The sequence below is a fragment of the Camellia sinensis genome, chromosome 10 (assembly GCF_055761805.1).
Source record: "Camellia sinensis isolate YWXY chromosome 10, ASM5576180v1, whole genome shotgun sequence".
In the NCBI taxonomy this organism is placed as follows: Eukaryota; Viridiplantae; Streptophyta; class Magnoliopsida; order Ericales; family Theaceae; genus Camellia; species Camellia sinensis.
In genome coordinates, this window is record NC_138970.1 from 155,223,717 (window position 1) to 155,245,606 (window position 21,890).

The 21,890-nt window shown below is 30.8% G+C and overlaps 1 protein-coding gene across 2 annotated transcripts; it reads right to left on the reverse strand.

Annotated features, from left to right (window-relative positions):
* Positions 1-13,971: 13,971 nt before the first annotated feature.
* LOC114315025 (uncharacterized) lies at positions 13,972-16,200 on the reverse strand. Of its 2 annotated transcripts, XM_082893463.1 has the most exons (4): positions 15,161-16,200; positions 14,606-14,678; positions 14,264-14,503; positions 13,972-14,169 (listed from the first exon to the last, which is right to left on the reverse strand). In XM_082893463.1, the coding sequence occupies exons 2-4, from the start codon at positions 14,648-14,650 to the stop codon at positions 14,143-14,145; spliced, it is 312 nt and encodes a 103-aa protein (XP_082749589.1). In that variant the 5' UTR covers positions 14,651-14,678; positions 15,161-16,200; the 3' UTR covers positions 13,972-14,142. The 2 variants fall into 2 exon arrangements, 1 of the variants encoding a protein (XP_082749589.1); XR_014343406.1 differs by lacking the exon at positions 14,606-14,678.
* Positions 16,201-21,890: the final 5,690 nt, after the last annotated feature.

Consider the following 21,890-nt stretch of genomic DNA (forward strand, 5'->3'; position numbering starts at 1 on the left):
AAAAATAAACATAGTTGATGTCAACCAACTAGTGATTTCTGGATGGAGACACTCCGATAATAAAATTATAGTTTTTATGTCAAAGAGAGTAAATGAAGAACTTGAAGAGTGTGTATTGCAGAGATGAGCCATACATCTCTTCAAATGGGTGCTTTCTTTTTGTAGAGGTGGTGGTGCTTGTCCTAAATATTTGTTTAGCGAGCCTTCTTATTGGGCTTGGCCCATTCTTAAGAATTATTTGTCACCTCAATAGAGGTGCAATTGAGGGAATGAAATGGGGGGAATGGGACGTTTACTCCTCTTCAAAATAAAAGTGCTAAAAAAGTGAAATTAAAGTATCACATGGAGATGGCCGTTGTGTATAACGATTTTTGAAAAAATTATAAATAGGTGAGATCTTTTTAAAATAATTGCATTTTAGGTGATTTTTTTGTGTATAAATATGACACACAAAAAAACTTGTACCATACATACACGTAAGAGACGTGCACCACTATAAAAATAAGATTATTTTTTCACAATCAACTTAAATGCAATTTTCTTAAGTTTTTTTGGTTGATAATGCATATGGATGATATCTAATTCAAAATATTCAAAGAAGGCTTTAATTTCTACATCTGTATTTGGCAAACTTTGATGGATAAAAAAGGTTCGTTGAAATAGGGAATTCAAGCAGAAGGAAAAGTTTCTAACCCCCACCATTCAAGCCATAATCAAGGCTCCACCATGTGGAATTCAAAGCCCTTTTTGTTAAAGTCAGATATGAGTAAGTCCTTTTGCTTGAATTCACAAAAATATTTAGAAAAAATAAGGGATTGTTGAGATTTAATTCATACATGAGTCACATAGCGAGCACAACTTGGAATTTGAGGACATGCTCTCTTTAAATGTTAGATTCAATACTCACTAATTGTAATAAACTCCTTGGAACTAGTCAATATAGGGCGTTTGCTCTAACTTAAAATGGTCTCCCACAAGTGGGTAGTGAGATTGGTCCTTCGGATTAGTCGATGTGCACGTAAGTTGGTCCGGCACTTGATTATCCCAAATAATAATAATAATAAAACACACTTTCATTTTCTAAATTATTTTTCTAGATTAGTAGACTATATTTGTTGACGCGTATTAAGAACTATTACGCTTGATATTTGTAGAAACATGCGCTATTTCCATACATTGATAGATTTTTTTAAAAAAAAATTATTTATCGGTGAAAATAGCTGTTAATTGTTAAATTAGCTTATCTATCCTTTACAAAGTACCAAGTGACAAGCATATTTATATGGAATTATTAGATTTAAATAAAATATTTTATTTTGACACACTTCCAAATTATTTTGATACAATCACATATCAAAAAATTAAGTGTAAATTATACAAACATTACTTGAGATTTGAGAAAAATATAATAAATTATAAAAGTTGGCATAATTACATTAGACTTTTTTTAATGTTTTAATTTACTTAGGGTGTGTTTGATTGGACGGACTTGATAAAGGGGGATTAGAATCCATCGGACTTGAGTCCTGAGACTGTGAATCCTCCGGACTATTTGGTTGGATTGGATATGTATCGTGTGTTTATTTTTTCATGAGATTAGATGTCTGGAAATGACTATAATGAATCCAACGTTTGGTTTGACGGACTGGATATGATAAATGAACAAAGAACTATTTTACCATTTTTTAATTGTTTACTAAGTAATAGCAATATTAAACATATCTTCAATATTTTAATTTTTTAGCTAGATTAAATAAAATTTTATTTTATTTTATTTTTTACACAATTAAATAAATTTATTTATTTTAAATAAAATAAATAAAAATATATGTTATTTTTTAATTAAAATTTTAAATAAATTTATTTTTAAAAATAATAATAATTAAATAATGAAATTAAATAAAACATTTATTAAAATTTAAATAATGAAATTAAATAAATTATAAACAAAATTTTAAAATAAAACATCAATAAAATATCTATAAAAAATTATTTTAAAAAAATTAAATAAATAAAACATCAATAAAAAGTTAAACAAAATTATTTTATTTTTAAATTGAGACATTTAAATTTTATTGAATTTTATTAAATATAATACATAATTAAATAGTAGAGGGTCAAAATGGTCATTTCATCACCTAATCCCAACAGTGGATAGTTCCCCGAAAATTATCCCATACCCCCCTAGGATACAATAGTCCCCCATATGGGAGATAAGGAGTCCGGCCGGACTCCATGTCTGGCGGACTAAAAGAAAAACAAACGCCGAATAAAGAGTCTCCCCCGGATTACAATCCCAATAGTGAATGATCCTCCCCTTATCCCCCCAATCGAACACACGGTGTGTTTGATTGAACGGACTGCATAAGGGGGGATTAGAATCCATCAGACTTGAGTCCCGGGACTATGAATCCCCTGGACTATTTGGTTGGATTAGATATGTATCCTGTGTTTGTTTTTTCATGTGATTAGATGTCTGGAAATGACTATTTTTAATGAATCTAATATTTGGTTGGACGAGCTGGATAGGATAAATGAACAAAAGACTATTTTACCATTTTTCAATTATTTACTAAGTAATAGCAATATTAAACATATCTTTAATATTTTAATTATTTTTAGATAGATTAAATAAAAATTTATTTTATTTTATTTTTTACACAATTAAATAAATTAATTTTTTTAAAATTAAATAAATAAAATATCAATAAAAATATATGTTATTTTTTTAATTCAAATTTTAAATAAATTTGTTTTAAAAATAATAATAATTAAACAATGAAATTAAATAAAACATCCATTAACATTTAAATAATGTAATTAAATAAAATATAAACAAAATTTTAAAATAAAATATCAATAAAATATCTATAAAAATTATTTTAAAAAATTAAATAAATAAAACATCAATAAAAAGTTAAATAAAATAATTTTATTTTTAAACTGAGACATTTAAATTTTATTGAATTTTACTAAATATAATACATAATTAAATAGTAGAGGGTCAAAATTGTCATTTTACCACCTAATCCCAACAGTAAATTGTCCCTCCAAAACTGTCCCACACCCTCTCCCCCCCTCCCGGGATAGTATAATTCCCCATATGGGGGACAAGGAGTCCGGCCAGACTCCATGTCCAGCGGACTAAAAAAAAAGCAAACGATGGACTACTCACTCCTTTGGATAAGCAATCCGAATAGTGAATAATTCCCTCCTAATCCCTCAATCAAACACACATATAAAGGATTGGGGAGGGATTGTTTACTGTTCGAATTGCTTATTCAATGGAGGGGGATGTCCATCGTTTGGTGCAATTTTAGTCCTCCAGACATGGAGTTCGGCTGAATACCATATCCCTCATATAAGAGACTAAACAATCCTAAGGGGGTGAGATTATTTCCATAAACAATTGAAAAATGGTAAAATAGTCTTTTGAACATTTATAAATTATTTTTTTTAATGTTGTTAATTTAAAATAATAAATTAAAAATTATGGCCTTATAAATTAAATTTTTTTAGTGTTTTTAAATTATAAATTATAGATTACAAATGTAAAATTATATATGAAATGAAAAATATAAATTATAAATTAAAGGGTAAAATAGTCTTTTGAATATTTATCCTTATCCAGTCCGTCCAACCAAACATTGGATTAATTAAAAATAGTCCTTTCCAAACATGTAATCCCATGAGAAAACAAACATGGGGATACACATCCAATCCAACCAAATAGTCTAGGGGATTCACAGACTAGATAAGGGGGGATTAAAATCCATCACATTTGAATCCTGGAACTGTGAATCCCCTAGACTATTTTGTTAGATTAGATGTGTATCCTGTATTTGTTTTCTCATGAGATTACATGTTTGAAAATGACTATTTTTAGTAAATTTAATGTTTGGTTAGACGGACTGGATAAAGATAAATGTTCAAAAAACTATTTTACCCTTTTCAATTATTTACTAAGTAATAGTAATATTAAACATATCTTAATATTTTAATTATTTTTAGCTAGATTAAATAAAAATTTATTTTACTTTATTTTTTACACAATTAAATAAATTTATTTTTAAAAATTAAATAAATAAAATATCAATAAAAATATATGTTATTTTTTTAATTAAAATTTTAAATAAATTTATTTTAAAAAATAATAATAATGAAATAATGAAATTAAATAAAACATCTATTAAAATTTAAATAATGAAATTAAATAAAATATAAACAAAATTTTAAAATAAAATAGCAATAAAATATCTATAAAAAATTATTTTAAAAAACTAAATAAACAAAACATGAATAAAAAGTTAAATAAAATTACTTTATTTTTAAATTGAGACATTTAAATTTTATTCAATTTTACTGAATATAATACATAATTAAATAATAGAGAGTTAAAATGATCATTTCACCACCTAATTTCATGGGATTATAATCCCATGAAAATTGTCCCACACCGTCTCTCGAACAGTGTAATCCCACATCTGGGGGATAAGGAGTCTGGCCAGACTCCATGTTCGACGAACTAAAAAAAAAAAAAAAAAACGCTGGATAAAAGGCTTCCAATGGATTACAATTCAAATAGTATTTAGTCCTCCCTAACCCGGCGAATCAAACACACCCTTAGCACTTTGTCTTATTTTCATTAATAATCTGTTAGTCATATTAGGATAAAAATGATAATATTATCATTTTTACACTGAAATGTAGTTTATCTTATTTATTTTTATGTCTTCACATCATATGTATAATTTTTTATGCTATCATTTTAATGTAATTATACCAAAATTCTTAGACTTGTTGTGTTTTTCTCAAAACTCGAGGAAAATAAGCATAATTTATCCAAAAATTAATTGTTGGAGTTCATAATCCTCTCATTCACGAAAGTCCCACTTTGCTCCCCCTTTTTTTATTATAAAAAAAGAAAAGAAAAGAAAATTATACTTAAGATATCCTTATTCACTAATGCTTTCATTTTTTTTTAGGATAAATTATAAATACACTCTTTAAGATTTGTTTAAAATATAAATTGTCTCATGTGGTTTGAAAAATTATAAATACTTTATTGTCATAATTTTTTATTTAAAAAAATTAAATAAAAATATAAAATTCATAAATACTCTCTTATAAAATAATAAAATTATCTGAATTATTAATTGAAATAAATTTCTAACATTATTATAAACTATTAATTGACTTGACAATTTATTAATAAAATAAACTATTTATTATAAAATTAAAAAAAAACGAAATGTAATTTTTAAAATTATATAAAATAATTTATATTTTAAATAAATCTCATAAAATATATTTATAATTTACTTTATTATTTATTAGAGGCAAGTTTCATCGTGCTGACAAGTTACTCTTTTAAAGGCCTGGTTTGGGTATTTTAAAAAAAAATTAAAAAGTCAAAAAGTTATCAAAAAAATTAAAAAATTATCATTATTCACCAAAAAAAATATAAAAAATTAATATACATAATATTAAAATATAAATCAACTTCACGCTACTCTAGGCACTGACGTCAAAGTAAAGGCAGTCAAAGGAAAAAAAAAATATACATGTATTCACTAAGTTGGATGGTAAAATTAGGCCCGTGGGGGCCCACCATGGGTCCCGTTTTGATAATCCAAACCATTCAATATGTAGAATTCGTCTAGTACTGTATGTCTGTAAAAAATCACATCTATCGGATATCGCTAACTACATGATCAAATTATTTTATATAAAAAATAGATGGTGTTATAGTTAACAGTTGACAAAAAATTAACACGATCAGATAGCTATCGATATCCAATCAACGTGATTTTTTACAAGCATATAGTACTCAACGAGTTCTACACATTTAACGGTTCCGATTAGAAAAATGGGACCTGTGGTGGGCCCCTACGGGTCGAACAACACTGTCCAATTAGAGCCCGAAAATGAGGCAATCTTTTCCCATCTCCTACCCAGCCGACTGCACTGTCCAACCTGTACCTGTACGGCCTATTTCACTAACTTCTCCTACACATTTATTTATACAATTTTTTAATGCACATTTTTTCATAAAAAGTCAAAAAGTTAACCCAATCATCCATATTTTTTTCCTTAACTTTTTAGTCCAAAAAGACAAAAAGTGCATTTATTTAAGACACCCAAATAATTAATTTTTTCATCAAATACAATGGTGACACATTGGAATTAACGAGACAATTTAACAATTTTTTAGTATGTGCTATAAAAGACCCAAGGATCTACTGTCCCCAAATATTCTTATTCTTTGTCCGAAATCACTCATAACCATTGGATATGTCTTGAGATTCTCAAATCTTGGGATTCTTATATGATCCAATGGTTATGAGTGATTTGGGACAAGGAGACAAGAATATTTGGAGATAAGGGATCATTGTTCCTATAAAAGGTACATATTAATAAAATCCTTAGTAAAAATAGAAAATTACTAATAAATTCAATTTAAAGAGAGTATAAGATATTAGATTTAGCGAATATTTTTTGTTGGTGAGAGATCCACACTTTGTGAAATAATTTGGTAAGAAGTCTTCAATGACATTTTGTTTCTAATTTTACCCCATTGACCTTTTTTTATCTGTTTGATTTTTCATTAACTATCTGTTCAAATTTATGTCTATCTATTTAAAATTTTCTATCTGTTCAATTTTTTTTGTCTATCTATCCAAAATTTTTCCTAAATTTTATCCATCTATTCAATTTTTCCCCTAAATTCTATATATCTATTCAATTTTTCTTATCTGTCAAAATAACAATTTCTTATTTGTTACTCAAATTTGGAAGCCCATTTTTCCTATTTGTTTGAAATTCACGAACTAATTTTTCTATCTATTGGAATTATCCACCACCAACACTCAAATATCACACAAAAACTTACAAACTATTATTATTTGTTTAAATTTTGAATAGCTTTGTCCTATATCTATTCAAAATTTGAACCATATCTCACTTATCTACAACACAAACTATTAGTACTGAAACTCAAATGAAAATAAAGAAAAACAAACATTCGTACCTATATAATACATACAATGATATATATATATATATATATAACCTGAAATCTGCAAATGTAGATACATACATGTCCATTATATATAAAACAAGCACAAACCTATCAATGTGAGTGATAGAAATAAAAAACGAGAATTATTTGTTCAACACAAATCTGAGCCAAGAAAAAAAAAATCTATCTATTTAAATCTTTCTTTTCTCTCTTCCCTATCTGTAGCAATATGTTTCATCATCAACAAAAAACCACCACCATCAACCATAAACCACGGATAATAAAGAAAAAATATATATTTCAGATCTAACACATATATATTCAACAGACATAACACAGATCTGAGCTCAAATCTTTGAAAAAAAATAGAAAAAAAGAAAACAGATCTAGTTGTTCAAATCCTTCTTCTATCTCTCCTCCTTATCCTCTCAACAAAAAAAAAAAAAAAAAAATTAATCTATCTATGTGAAAATTATATGTGTCTAATCTTTTATGTGTACAAATTGATTTTACAAAGATATATATATACATATATATATTTATCTGTTTCAAGGTTCTGAAAAGCGGTTGTGGTCACTGTAACGGTGACGGTGGTGCGGTTGCGGTTACGGTTGCAGGGTGTAAAGGTCGTAGCGTAACGGTTGCGGTAACCGAAACTGTGAATTTTTTTATTTTTCGTACAATTTGAAAAAGAAACTTACCGATACACATATTTTTTTCCATGGTCATATTTATTGGGTTTAAAATAAATATTGATCAATTTTTAAATTTTTTTAAATATGATCCAATATATTTCATATTTTTAAATCACTATAAACTGAGTTTTTTATATTTCATTTTAATAATTAATGACTTTATATTATACAAAAAATCAACCATTAACTATTATATGTAAGATAAACAATGGCAAAAGTAAGAATAAATAAGAGCCTAAATTTATATATATTTATATTTTAATCAAGCCAAATAGATAATGACCACACTTATTATTATTATTATTATTATTATTATTATTATTATTGTTATTATTATTATTATTATTATTATTTTCAAACAATATATAGATAGACGCAGACAAACAAAATGGTTGAGTGATAGTAGCTGAATATAATAGCATAGGTCTTACAACTTTAACAAATCAATAACATGTTTTTCATCTTCTCTTTTCTCTCTCTCTATCTCTTGCTCCTCCATCTGTTCTCTTTATCTTCCCTCTTCTCTCTATCCCTCTTCCCCCAATTTTTAACTTTTTTTTGTGTGTTTTTTTTCGAAAGAAACAGTTTAGAACCGTTACGTAACGATGCGTAACAGGCCGTTACGGCACCGTTACGACCGCTACGGCAACCGCTATGGCTGACACACCTGTGAATCTCAATCACACTGCAAAAGCGGCCATAACGGATGGCGGTAACTACCAAAATCGTTACGTAATGGCATTACGTAACGGTTGCGGTCGCTTTTTAAAACCTTGATCTATTTAGTTTTTTACTTTTATTTGTTTTAAATTGTGATATACATACATATATGTATATAGGTAGAGCGGAGGAAGATACGATCAGTTTTGCTCAAAAAAAATAGAGACAGAGAGACTTCGTCGGTGATGCTCCCGGTGCTGAACAAAGACAGATCGGAGGAGGTGCCGCCGACACTAGTCGTTGGATAGGAGGTGGGTGGTTGAGTAAATGACGTTAACGCCGACACCTCGACTACCTCATCGCCGATGTCTTCATCAAAAGCGGCGTTTTTCATGACGATAGCGCGACTATGGATCTGATTTCGGTGGCAACAAATCTGAAAAGGTTTGGGTGGTTGATCTTTTACTACATCTAGCCACTTCGACCAGATCTCTGGCATGACCAGTTCTACGCGCTGAGAAGAAGTGGCGCCGACGAGGTTTAGATCAGAGATAGAGAGAGAGTGTGTGGTTTGTTTGGTTTGCACCGTTACAACATATATATGTAATGGGTATTTTAGTCATTTCACTTAAGTATGTCCTTATGGACATGTTAAATTATCGCCTAAACCTTTAGACACACAAAATTTAAAATAGGATTTTTCAACCGAACGCCCTAGTAAAAATAATTTACATATAAAACAATTAAATTTAGATGTTTAATCATATTCTTAATGAATTGATGGCACGCCTTAAGGTATTAAGGTATGGGGAGGATGAAATTAGGGGATCAAGAGCAACATCAGCATCCACACTGTTAATGAGTTTTTTTAAAGCCACTTATTAATTAGTTTGGAATGGTTACAAATTTTTTTACAAAAATTTGTGCCATAGAAAATATATAATTATTTTAAACTTTGATAATCTCAGCCCTCAGCCATAAAAATATTCACTTTCATGTTGTATCATTTTTATTTTGAATTTTAAATATTCTATTTTCAAAATAAAAGTAACGGAAGGTAAAAAAATTAAAATCATTTTCATTTTTTTAATTTATTTATGAATTTGATTGTTCAAAAACTCATAAAACATATTTAAATTTTCTCTAAAAATAAGGTTTTTTTTTTCATGAAGTCCACGTCAAATATGATTTTGAAAACATTATTACCAAGTATATTTTTAGTGTTTTTTTTTTTTTTAAAGATCCTTAGTCAATAGGTTTTATTAGTTTAAGAACAACTAGAAAAAAATTTGCTTGCTTAAGAACACTAAAGCCTTTTCTTTTTCTTTTTTTTTTCCAACAAAGCTATCTTTACGTTGTGTTTGGTTTAAGAATATAGAAAGATTAAAAAAAAAAAAGAAGATAAATTGTGAATAAAATATACTTACGCTTCACTTAATTTCATACATTTTTTTTTTAAATTCCTCTCTAAATTTTCCAAAACAACAAAACGTTAGTAAAATTTCAATACCTTCACTACATTAGCCAGCCGCCGTAACTTCAGATTGCCACCTTCTGCTGACAATTGACGCCCACCAACCTCAAAAAATTCTTCTCGTCAAATCTTTGGCAGATTGCCTTGCAACTCTTAGGGCTTGTTTCGAATTTGAGTTGATTTTTTGAGTTATTAATTTTTTAATTATTTTTGTCTGAGGTTAAAAAATTTTGTTTGGGAAAGACTTTTGTGGCTTTTTTGACTTTTGTAAGAGAAAAAATAAAATGATTATAAGTTAGATATGATATTTTATCTTATTTTATTAAAATAATCTATTTTGTTCTATATAACTATTTTAACTCAAACACCCATCCCAAATGAGATGTTAGACAACTTTTTCAGCAAAGTAAAATTTCATAATTCGTACTATCTCATAATAAACAACGTACTTAAATGAAAATAAAAAATTCAAAACAACAAATACACAACTAAATATTTCAATTAGAACTCAATGAAATATCTTTATTATTAGGGGAATTTTCAAAAAAGTGGAGTGTAAATAAAATAATTTTAAAATGATAGAAGCACAAATGGTTCATGCATAAATTTATGCAATAAAGATCTATACTATCATCATTTTGAAATTATTTTTTGTATCCTTCACTTTTTTGGTATTCCCTCCGTGGAAGGTAGAAATTTTCTTTACAGAGAAAGTGAGATGAAGTGCGCATTCTTTTACTCTACGAAGAGAAACCAATTCATCAGTGATCACCCCTAGCCTGTAATGGTTGGAAGGACCCTACAACGGTCAAGTTAGAATATTTATCGGCCATATAATGTATGTTTTTTTTTAAGAAGGAGTCTTAGTTACCTCTGGTTTGCTTTCTTTCTTTTTTTACTCCTCCTTTATAGTGTTATTGTCTTGAGTCTCAACCGTTGGACTAACATCTAATTTGAGGCTCTGCTTGCTCCTAGACTTTGGTTGGGCAAGTGGCCAGGTTGTCTTTGTCCTTTACCATTGGATCGTATTGTTGTGAGCGACTTAAATTATGTCAGATGTTAGTGGCCAACTTGCCAAATGCTTCGTCCGTCCGATTAAGATAATTGGACGATTTTGTTGTGTGGGTAGGCTACGCCTACATCCTTATCTCCGACAATTGTTATCTTCATCATTGATTAAGGATGGATTTACGAGCTTTCCTGCATTCTGTAGATCTCTTTCCAGAAAAATATTTTACTCATACTTTGGTCACGTGACATTGTTTCCTTATCTGAAGGACCTTTTGGTTATTTGGGCTTTTCCCTTGGGCCAACTTGCTTGGCTGAGCTTGGGTTTGGGCCAATGTTTTATCTCTCTACACCCCCTTTATTATTTCAATGAAAAATTTCTCAGACATATACTATATCAAAGAGTGCATTTTAAACTAAATGAAAATTTCCTATTTTTCAGTGAATATGTGTTTGTGAATTTCATTGAGTTGTTTCAATGATTTTTTTTGTGTTTTGAATTACACACTCAATTCAATTAAATTTCCTAAAGTTTATTTATGTAATTCACAACTCAGTAAATTTCTTGTTGTCATAATGACAATGAAATTTCATTGTGCAATAGTGAAATTACACTATAAACAAAAAGAGAACAAAAAAAAAGAAAAAATATAGAGAACAAAGAGAGATAGAAAGAGGAATGAGAGAGAATAGAGACAGAGAAAAGAATGTTGGAGGCATAGGTGGTGAAGGCAATGGAACGTTGAATGGCAATCCAGGTCGGGCCGGCAAAATGATGGTGTGGCTACACTAATAGATGGCAGCCGTGGCAGTGCCGATAGATGGTGGCGACGTATGGGAGAGAGAGAGAGTAAAAAATAAAAGTGTTCCAAGGCTTTTTAGTGTTCTAAGGTTATTTTTTACTATTTATGTTAAATTTTTTTCTTATTCTTCTAAAATTTGACATCTTCAGAACCTCAACTAGCAAAAAAACTTGTTGGGCTATAAGTTAATAGAAAACTTGTATAGATATTTATCCTTAATTTTTCCATTTTTATGTCATTTTATTTATTATTTTGAGATTCAAAAATTTTGAAAATAGTATCAAAAGGGTATATTACCTTTCAAAATTATCTATGTCACACTCTCACATACACACCCGTTTGTTGAAAAGGAAAACAAAATGGTGTGTATGAGTAACTAGAACGTGAAAATTTGCCAAGTACTTTTTGAGCAATACTCCATTAAGATTATGAATCAACCCAAGACTCCATCACTAGGAGGGAGTTACAAAACGAAGACATTGAAGCGTGTTTTGTAAGGCGAACAAGTCAGGCATGATTTAAACAATTCAAATAATTATTAAATATAACTAGGCCTACAGAACCTTATATTTGGGGATTGTTTGGAGTGTCCTAAATAAGTGTACTTTTTGTCTTTTTAGACTAAAAAGTTAAGGTTGAAAATATGAATGTTTGGGTTAACTTTTTGACTTTTTATGAAAAAATGTGTAATAAAAAATTGTAAAAATTGGTTTGTAGGGGAAAATTATAATTAGGAGTTGTGCAGCCGTAATTGTTGACTTTTGATGAATAGTGATAACTTTTTAACTTTTTGAATAATTTTTTGACTTTTTGATTTTTTTGAGACTTCCCCATCATGGCCTTGGTACTACAAAAAAATTGGAGCCCATGTATTTATGAATATCTTAAACTAATCCCACATATTATGGAAATGTAGATCGCTCCACTTCTAATTGTTGGAACTATGAAGCAAGTAAAAAGTGAAGCTATGCAAAATTTTAAATATTCTTATTCTTATTAACTTGAAGAAAAATTTAAAAAATTAAAATTATTCAAGTGGTTTTTTGACACATAAACAAATCATATTTAAATTGTAGTGCATGGAAGTAATTGAAAAACATTGAAACTGATTCAATTGTAACCAATAAAATAAAACCCAAACATTATTGAAACTGAAGCATTGGGCTAGGCTGGGCAGCCCTTTAACAACCAAGTAAAAATTGGAGCATTGAGTTGGGCAACCCGCATGAGTACTAATAAATTTGTGAGTTCAATATTTTCTCTAAATTTAGAAAGAGGATAGCATGATTTCTCATTTAAAAAAAAAAAAAACCCCCATTTTTTTTTATTTCATTTCTAAACTATCAATTTCATCCGTTTAGTCTTTAATTTTTTTTTTATTTATGTTTATGTGGTCCAATTTGAGATATTGTACACATCAATAACCATTGAAATCTAATTTGACACATAAAAGATAATTTTATAATTTTGACAACTTAAATTGTACAACCATCACTACAACATTTTTTTTTAGTTTAGTGACGCTTGAAAGTGTCAGAAACTTATTTTTCTAATGACATTTTTTATTCTTGTGGCATTTTAAACAAGTGTCATTTATACCCGTGCCACGATAGATACTAATGGCACCTTAGTGACACTTGCAAGTGCCACTATACCATCATGGCTAAAAACTTTCACTAACACTTTGATGTCATAATAAATACTATTTGTGACACGATCAAGCGCCATCAAAAAAAGACTTAACGGTACTTCAGTGACACTTGTAAGTGCTATTACACTATCAGGGCTAAAGACTTTCAGTGACATTTTCGTGTCATGGTAGATACTATTCGTAACGTTATCAAGTGCCATTAAAGAAGACTTACAATCTAAAAAATGCGACCATATGGATTTTTAAAGGAGCTTGTTATGTCACAGTTGATATTTTTAACAACTTCATAAATACCACTAAATCCAATTCATTTGTGCCGTTAAATGGATATAAGTGCCATTGGAGCTTATTCTAGTGACACTTTGCAAAGATACTATCACTACTACAAAATGCCATTTATATGTTCTTTTCAGTGACACTTTTAAATGCCACAATTAAGCATACGTAAATGCCTATAAAAATTGAATCGATTTTATAAACAATTGAATATTAATTGCCACATCCTATATTAATTTGACATCCATTTATCCTGTAATATTTTCATAATAAGAAACAAATATTACCACCATAGGATCATCATATAAAAAAAAAAAAAATCAAACCACAATCATTTTTTTATTTAAAAATATAAATTTATTTATATTGCAATAAAGATCATAATCAAATTTATAAAATATTCTACCACAGTAACAAAGTTGAAGCAAAAAAATTTAAGAAAAATATTTCAGTCATAAGTTCTGAAAAGCCATAATGATATCGATCTTCTGGAGAGACAAATTATCAAAACAAATTCAATTCCCAAATTCTCAACCTCACTTGTATAAATGTTCTCAGCTAGCATCCATAACTTGCGAAATCTGCATCCAAAAGATACACATATAAAGGTAATTGAAACTATATTAAGTTAATATAAATTTGTTAATGAAATTAATATTTACGAAAGAAATATACCACAAATGGAGTAGACCAAGCAACATGAGCTCCAATACCTTGTCCAATTATTTTGACAAGTCCATATGATCGGATCAAGTTCTCATTAGGTTTGATTGGCATTTGAGCATATAGCTCACAATAGTCAAGTCCTAGTTCTTCCCCTGCTACTTCTTTAGATGGGTTTGTGCTTTTAACTACTCCAATTGCAACTGTTTCTGTTGGCCTAATGATACTTTTTAGAACAATTATATCTCCCACCTGTAAATCAAGATTTAAATACTTAAATAATTATATATTTACAATTAATAAATAATATTTAAAAAATAAACTAGTACAAAGTGTCAGAGTGAAGATGATCACAACTAAAAGTGACATGCATTTGTCTAGTAGATAAGCAAGCCACATGATTTAATCACTTAATTGGTTCACCACACTGCAACAAATTATATAAACGTAACAACCGTAAGTCTTTAGACCATATCAAACAATAGCTTAAAAAATCAATCACAACCAAAGGCACCAATCAACAACAATCAAAACTATGCCCATTATCAATATCAGGATCCCCTAAACTCAACAATATAAATCAAATGTAATCGTGAAAAATGACAATCAACTAATTACTTTTAAGCAATATTTTGAGGGAATTAGAAAGAGCCCATACGGTAATAAATGATTGGGAGATGTCTTATTGAAGGTTCACAAGAAAATAAAAAAAAATAAAAAAAAATAAAAAAAAGCGCAAGCTTCGTCATGTCATGATTCTTACTATGTAGCACATTTTGTCTATATTTAAACAATGATATTTAGGTTCAGAATATTCATTCCTTGGTTAATTGTAAGACAAGTTTTGCATGCAATTCTAAAATAAAGCTGGAAGTAATGTGATATATATGATTAGCTCTTAGTGGGTACCTGAGTAAGAGAGGCATCTTGTATCGATGACAAGGATCATACTTTATGTCGAGCTGCCATGTCAAGAGGACTAGAAGCTATTGTAACCTAACCAAATTTGAACTAATTAATTTTACAAACGCGCACACATATAGATATATGTATGTATATATATGTGTAGGAAAACATTAATAACTTATAAATTCTATTAAAAAAATTACTTAATTAGATGTGTTTGTCAAGTTATTCAGTACATTTTATATTGAAACAAAGAGAACAAAGACCTAATAAAAGGTCCATTTCTAGGAATTCTTGGGAACTCAACATTCTTCATCAACACTTTGGCAAATATTGTCTAGTAATAAAAAACAAATCATAAATATCAGTATCTTTAATTGATAAATAATATGAAGAATTTCCTTCTTGATATGTGGAAAGAAAACATTCAACTAATCAGTGTCCCAGACCGTCAGTAAGTCCCCCAAAAAACAAAATCCTAACCGTAGAATTGCTAACGACCAAACAGATTTTGTAGTGTGATGGCAGGGGGAAACCTACTTTTGTGCTTTAAAGGGGATGGAGAAAGATGCAACAGACTGGGTAATTGAGAAGATGGCAAGCCTGGAGGACAAAACATGCAGCAGGGGGGTGCACAAAGTATATTTATCATTGAGTTCAGCCAATTAGCTTTTGGACTTGTCTTAGCCCTTTCCAGTTGCACCAATAAGGGCCTAATAACTAAGATGTCTTTATCCCAAACTATTTTTTACAAAGCTAGTGACCAATCTTTGCCTACGAATAAGCTATCACGCCACATCTTCAATCTAATAATTCAAGAGAGCATTGTTTATTTTAATCGTTATGAAATGCAAAGAAGATTTGAAGCACAACTTCAACCACCACCCACACATCAAACCATCACAATGAGAAAGAATGGCACACCCTCCAAACAATTATCATATGGGCATAAAATATCCATGGCCTAATTATATAACAACTCTACTCAAGACAATTTGCAGATTCATACTGATAAGGCACTCTTCCTGCTATTTATCCACAAAAAAAAGCACCCTTCCTGCTGTAACAAACATAAAATATCAACACGATATGTACCATCCATCGATGTCATTAACAACCATTTAATAAATATTGATGAGCCCATTAATCACAACAGTTGATCATGCAAAGCTTAAACAAATACCCAAAAATTCACAAACCACAGTCAATTTACAGCAATGAGCAAATGAACATGACTAAAAAAATGTAATCACAAGATTTAAGTGTAATGTGCATATATCATGTATACACACCCACGCACACATAGAGAGGGAGAAAGAGAGAGACGGAACAAACAGAATTACACGTTGGCATCTTCCCTTCCAAGAAGCTTGATTGGAGTCCCTGATCGTAGAGACATGAGATGAGCAGCTGAGAGCTCATCAGGATCGAGAATCTTACCAGGCCACCATGAGTCATTCTGTCGTCGAACCCAGACAATTGTTTCAACACTACAATCAACCACACCTGTTCCTGTTAGGGAAAATATATGATTCTTCAGAAGTAAATCAATCAATGGAAATAAAAACTAATGCGAAAAAATTAAATCAACAACGACACAAGAATTTTACGTGGTTCTCTCAATGTGAGGTACGTCCACAGAATCGAAATCCAATTTCACTATCAACCAAAGAGTTTCCAAACGATTACAAATGAGACACTAATAGTCTCACAAAATCACCCTTAGCAAGACCTCACCAAATAGGCAAACAAAAATCTTCGAAACAAAGTTAAAGAAAACCCAAATCAACGAACCGAATCAGCTTCAAAGTAAAGCCGAAACAAAAGCACAAAGCACTGGATTTGACTAAACCAAAAACCAAACAACATCACTATCACACACCCAAATTTGATTCCACCGAATAATGTATCAATTTTCCACAGCTGCTACACACTCTCTGGAAAATACAAAACAATACCAAATATATTGTAGACTCTTGGAATTTTTTATCAAACCCTAGCTACTACCAAGCTGAATATAAAATACCAAATGGACCTCTAAAAATTAGGTATAATATATTAAAAATATATTATAACCAACACCAAACCAAACTAAATATTTTAGTAAACCAATTGGGTCCCATACTCCAATAAGGAGGTATACCCAGCAATTCTCCCCCTACCGACTTAGGTGGAGAAATCAACCATACTCACCAAAGTTCGACACTTTAAATGTTTGTCCCTCGACAAAGTCTTAATCAACATATTCGAAGTATTATCATCTGTGTGAACCTTTTCGAGTTGTAATAATTTCGAATTTAACACATCACGAATCCAATGGTATCTCACATCAATGTGTTTCAATTTAGAATGAAAAGTGAAACTTTTATTCAAATGAATAGCACTTTGACTATCACAATAAATCACATACCTTTCTTTCTTCAAACCCAACTCTTGCAAAAAAAATTTCAACCATAACTCTTCTTTGCAAGCTTATGTAATGGCGATAAATTTACCTTCGGTAGTTGAGAGAGCAACATATTTTTGTAATTTAGATTGCCATGCCACAACTCCCCTTGTAAATGTCATCAAATACCTCGAAATAGATTTTCTAGAATCAACATCACTGGCCTTGTCAGAATCTATGAACCCATCAAGCATCGGCTTACCATTCCCAAAACACAAACACACTTTCGAAGTCCCTCGAAGATACCTTGGAATCCATTTTACCACTGCCCAATGTTCTTTACCCGGATTAGAGAGAAAATGACTCACCACACCAACGGCATGAGTAATATTTGGTCTTGTACAAACTATGGCGTACATCAAAGAACCAACCGTTGAAGCATAAAGAATTTTCTACATCTCTTCCTTATCTTTTTCACTTGTAGAACATTGATTCGAACTAAGTTTGAAGTGACCCGCAAAGGGACAACCAACCAACTTTGCTTTATCTATGTTGAATCTCTCAAGAACTTTTTCAATGTAGTTTTCTTAAGACAACCAAATCAACCCCTTTTTGTGATCATGAACAATTTTCATGCCAAGTATTTGTTTTTCAACCTGTTAATCATAGTGTAATCTTAACCCACAATTAACATGTCATCAACATAAAGCAAAAAAATAATAAATTTACCATCCAAAAAATTTGTCACAAACACACAATGGTCTGAAATGGTTTTAGAAAACCATTATTCATCATGAAAGAGTCAAATTTTTTGTATCATTGCCGTGAGGCTTTCTTGAGGCCATACAAACTTTTTTTCAATTTTCAAACAAATTTTTCTTTCCCTTTCTCTACAAAACTTTCCGATTGCTCCAGGTAAATTTTTTCTTCAAGGTCACCATGAAGAAATGCAGTCTTCACATCAAATTGCTCAACTTCAAGGTTCATACTTGCGGCCATGCCAAGTACAACACGAATATAAGACATCTTCACAACTGGCAAGAGAATCTTGTCCCAGTCAATACATTTCTTTTGCCCAAAGCCTTTCACAACAAGGCGTGCCTTGTATCATAGATTCTTGCCATCATTCTTCAATTTGAAGACCCACTTATTTTTCAAAATTTTCCTCCCCTTAGGCAACTTCACCAGATCATAAGTATGATTTTTAAGTAAGGAATTCATTTCCTCTTTCATGGCCTTTTTCCAAACACCTTTATTTGCATGCTTAATTACTTCTTGGTAGCTCTCGGGCTTCCCTTGATTGGATATCAACACAAATTCATTGGAAGAATACTTTTTCAAAGGTTGTTGGTCCCTTGTAGATTTCCTGAACTCCAGTTGTAGTGGCGATTTTTGAGTTGGATGCTCTTTCTTAATTTCGGGCTCAACTTCATTAGGATTAGCATCATCCTCTACATCTTCAATAGGTGGTTGCCCATCTCCCCCAATTTCATCATCCACCAAAGATGAAGGAGATGGAGCTATGTCAATGAGATCACTACTTTTACGCTCCAGTTGATCACCTTTGCCAAAGTCTTCAATTGTTTGGTCTTCAAAAAAATACAACATCATGGCTTCAAATGACTTTCTTGTCAACCAGATCCCACAATCTATAACCAAATTCATCATGCCCATAGCCAAAAAAAATACATTGTCTTGACTTGCTATCAAGCTTAGACCTCTCATCTTTTGGAATGTGAACAAAAGCTCGGCAACCAAACACTCTCAAGTGCTCATAAGACACATCCTTACCGGTCCAAACTCTTTCTGGGACATCACCATTCAAAGGATAGGAAAGCGATAAATTGATCACGTCAACCGCTGTCCTCATTGCCTCACTCCAAAAGGATCTTGGCAATTTAACATGTGAAAGCAGACACCTTATTCTTTCCATAATGGTGCGGTTCATTCTCTCGACAATGCTATTTTGTTGAGGAGTCTTCTTAATTGTCTTTTGGTGCCAAATACCTTGGCTACGACAATACTCATCAAATGACCTAATGTATTCACCACCATTGTCTATTCGGATGCACTTCAATTTATGCCCTGTTTCTCTTTCAGCCATGGCTTGAAAATGTTTAAATACATCTAGGACTTGATCTTTAGTTTTTAGTATAAAAGTCCAAACTTTCCTTGAATAATCATCAATGAAAGTAACAAAATATAGTGCACCACTATGTGTTCTAATTTTCAAAGGACCACAAACATCCAAATGAATCAACTCCAAAACATTTTCTTTTCTAGAAGCAACATTTTTATGAAAAGAAACCCTATGTTGTTTACCTGCCAAACAATGAACACAAGTTTTAAGATGTGTACCTTTCAAATTGGATAAAAGCTCTTTCTTGAACAAAACTTGCAGTCCCTTTTTACTCATGTCCCCAAGCTGCTTGTGCCATAATTCGGTAGAAGGATCATCTTCAAGTGCATTGTCAACACCTTCACAAATTTTTCCTTGCATCGAATAAAGTGTGTGAGTCTTCTTACACTTAGCCACCACCAAAGAACCCTTTGTGAGCTTCCATATTCTATCACCAAATTTGTTGTTGTAGCCTTCATCATCTAGCTTTCTGATAGAGATCAAATTCAGACGAATGTCGGGAACATGCTTCACATCTTTAAGCAACAACTTGTAGCCCAAATTTGTTTTCAAGCAAACATCATCCATGCCTATAATCTTGGACAAACCTTCATTACCCATTTGAACACAACCATAATCTCCTTTGGTGTAGGTAGTGAAGAAATCAACTCGAGAAGTCACATGAAAAGAAGCATCGGAATCAATCACCCAATTGCTCTCTCGGCCCACAAAATTGATACAATCATCTTCACAAACGATCATGAAATCATCGATAGTAACCGCTGTTGTGTCTTCTTACTTCTTATCCACACTTTTATCATGCTTTTTCTCCTTGTTCTTGAGCTTTCGACATTCTTGCTTCATATGCCATTTCTCATGGAAATAATGGCACTCAATGTCTTTATTTGAAAATGAACCATTTTTTGATTTGTCATGGCTTTGATCACGACAATGAGGAGTCTTATTCCTTCCCCTTATTTTGCTTTGGCCTCTCATAACAAATGCTTCTAGATGAGAGGAACTCGCTCATTCTCTCTAGTTTCTTCATTAAATAAGCTACTAGTGACTTGGCTCATTGCGACAGCTCCATCAGGCGTTGAATTACTAACCGTCACAACCAAAGTGTCCCAACTTTCAGGCAAAGAATTAAGTAGCAACAAAGCCTGCAATTCATCATAAAAAATAATTTTCATAGAAGCAAGTTGGTTAACAGTACTCTTTATTTCATTCAAATGTTTCGGAATGTGGCTGCCATCTTAATATTTTATATTAACCAACTTACAAAACAGAAAAACTTTATTTGTGGCTGATTTTCCATCATAAAGGCCTTATAATTTTTTCTATAAATTATGTGCTGAAGTTTCAGTAGCAATATAATGAAACACACTGTCATCGATCCATTGATGGATAACACCAACGGCTTTTCGATTAAGCCTCTTCCATTCATAATCTTTCATACCATCAGATTTGCCACTATCACCCTCAATAGGCCCATACAAATCTTTACAAAATAATAGGTCATCTATTTTAGTTTTTCAAGTTACCCAATTGCTTCCATTGAAGCTAGACATAGGACCCATATTCCCCTCCATTAATTTACACAAATAAATAAACTCAAATAAACCGTAAGCTCTGATACCAGTTGTTAGAAAAAATATATGATTCCCTACAAGTAAATCAATCAATGGGAATAAAAATCCGAACTGCCCATCTCTCTTTCTCTCTGACTGATCTCTTTTGCCTCTTTGTCTCTAACCCTAGCTGCTCTACAAATTTTGCTCTACAGATTCTATCTCTTTGCCTTTTTGTCATGTTTCCTTATTTCTTTTGTTTCATAATATAAAAACAGGTGGAGGAGGAGTTTGCATAGTCTGGGTCAATATGGTTTAAGAGTAAAATAGAAACCATATAGCGGGTGGCAGATTGATAAAAATGTTACTAGAGATTGTCATTTTTCTTACAAAAAACTGGCGGTTCAGTTGGCAAATAATTGTGGTTTCAACTTGACAGTTCGGGCAGATTGATGATTTATAAAAAAAACATAATTCAAATTACAAAATTTGAATTAAAGAGTAAAAAGATCTAATTTATATATTAACGAAAATAGTCAAAATTAAAATAGATTTTCATTCATCTAATCTAGCATTAAACATTGACAAACTAGTAAACTAAAAGTTAATCTAATCATCAAACTTAACAATAATTTCAAGAATAAGAATTAAGTCTAG

Coding starts and splice junctions, on each gene's coding strand:
- LOC114315025 (XM_082893463.1), bottom strand. CDS start 14,650: ATGTGGCTTGCTTATCTACTAGACAAATGCATGTCACTTTTAGTT. Junction 14,504..14,605: donor AATGCATGTCACTTTTAGTT/GTGATCATCTTC, acceptor CTTGATTTACAG/GTGGGAGATATAATTGTTCT. Junction 14,170..14,263: donor CTTGGTCTACTCCATTTGTG/GTATATTTCTTT, acceptor TTTTGGATGCAG/ATTTCGCAAGTTATGGATGC.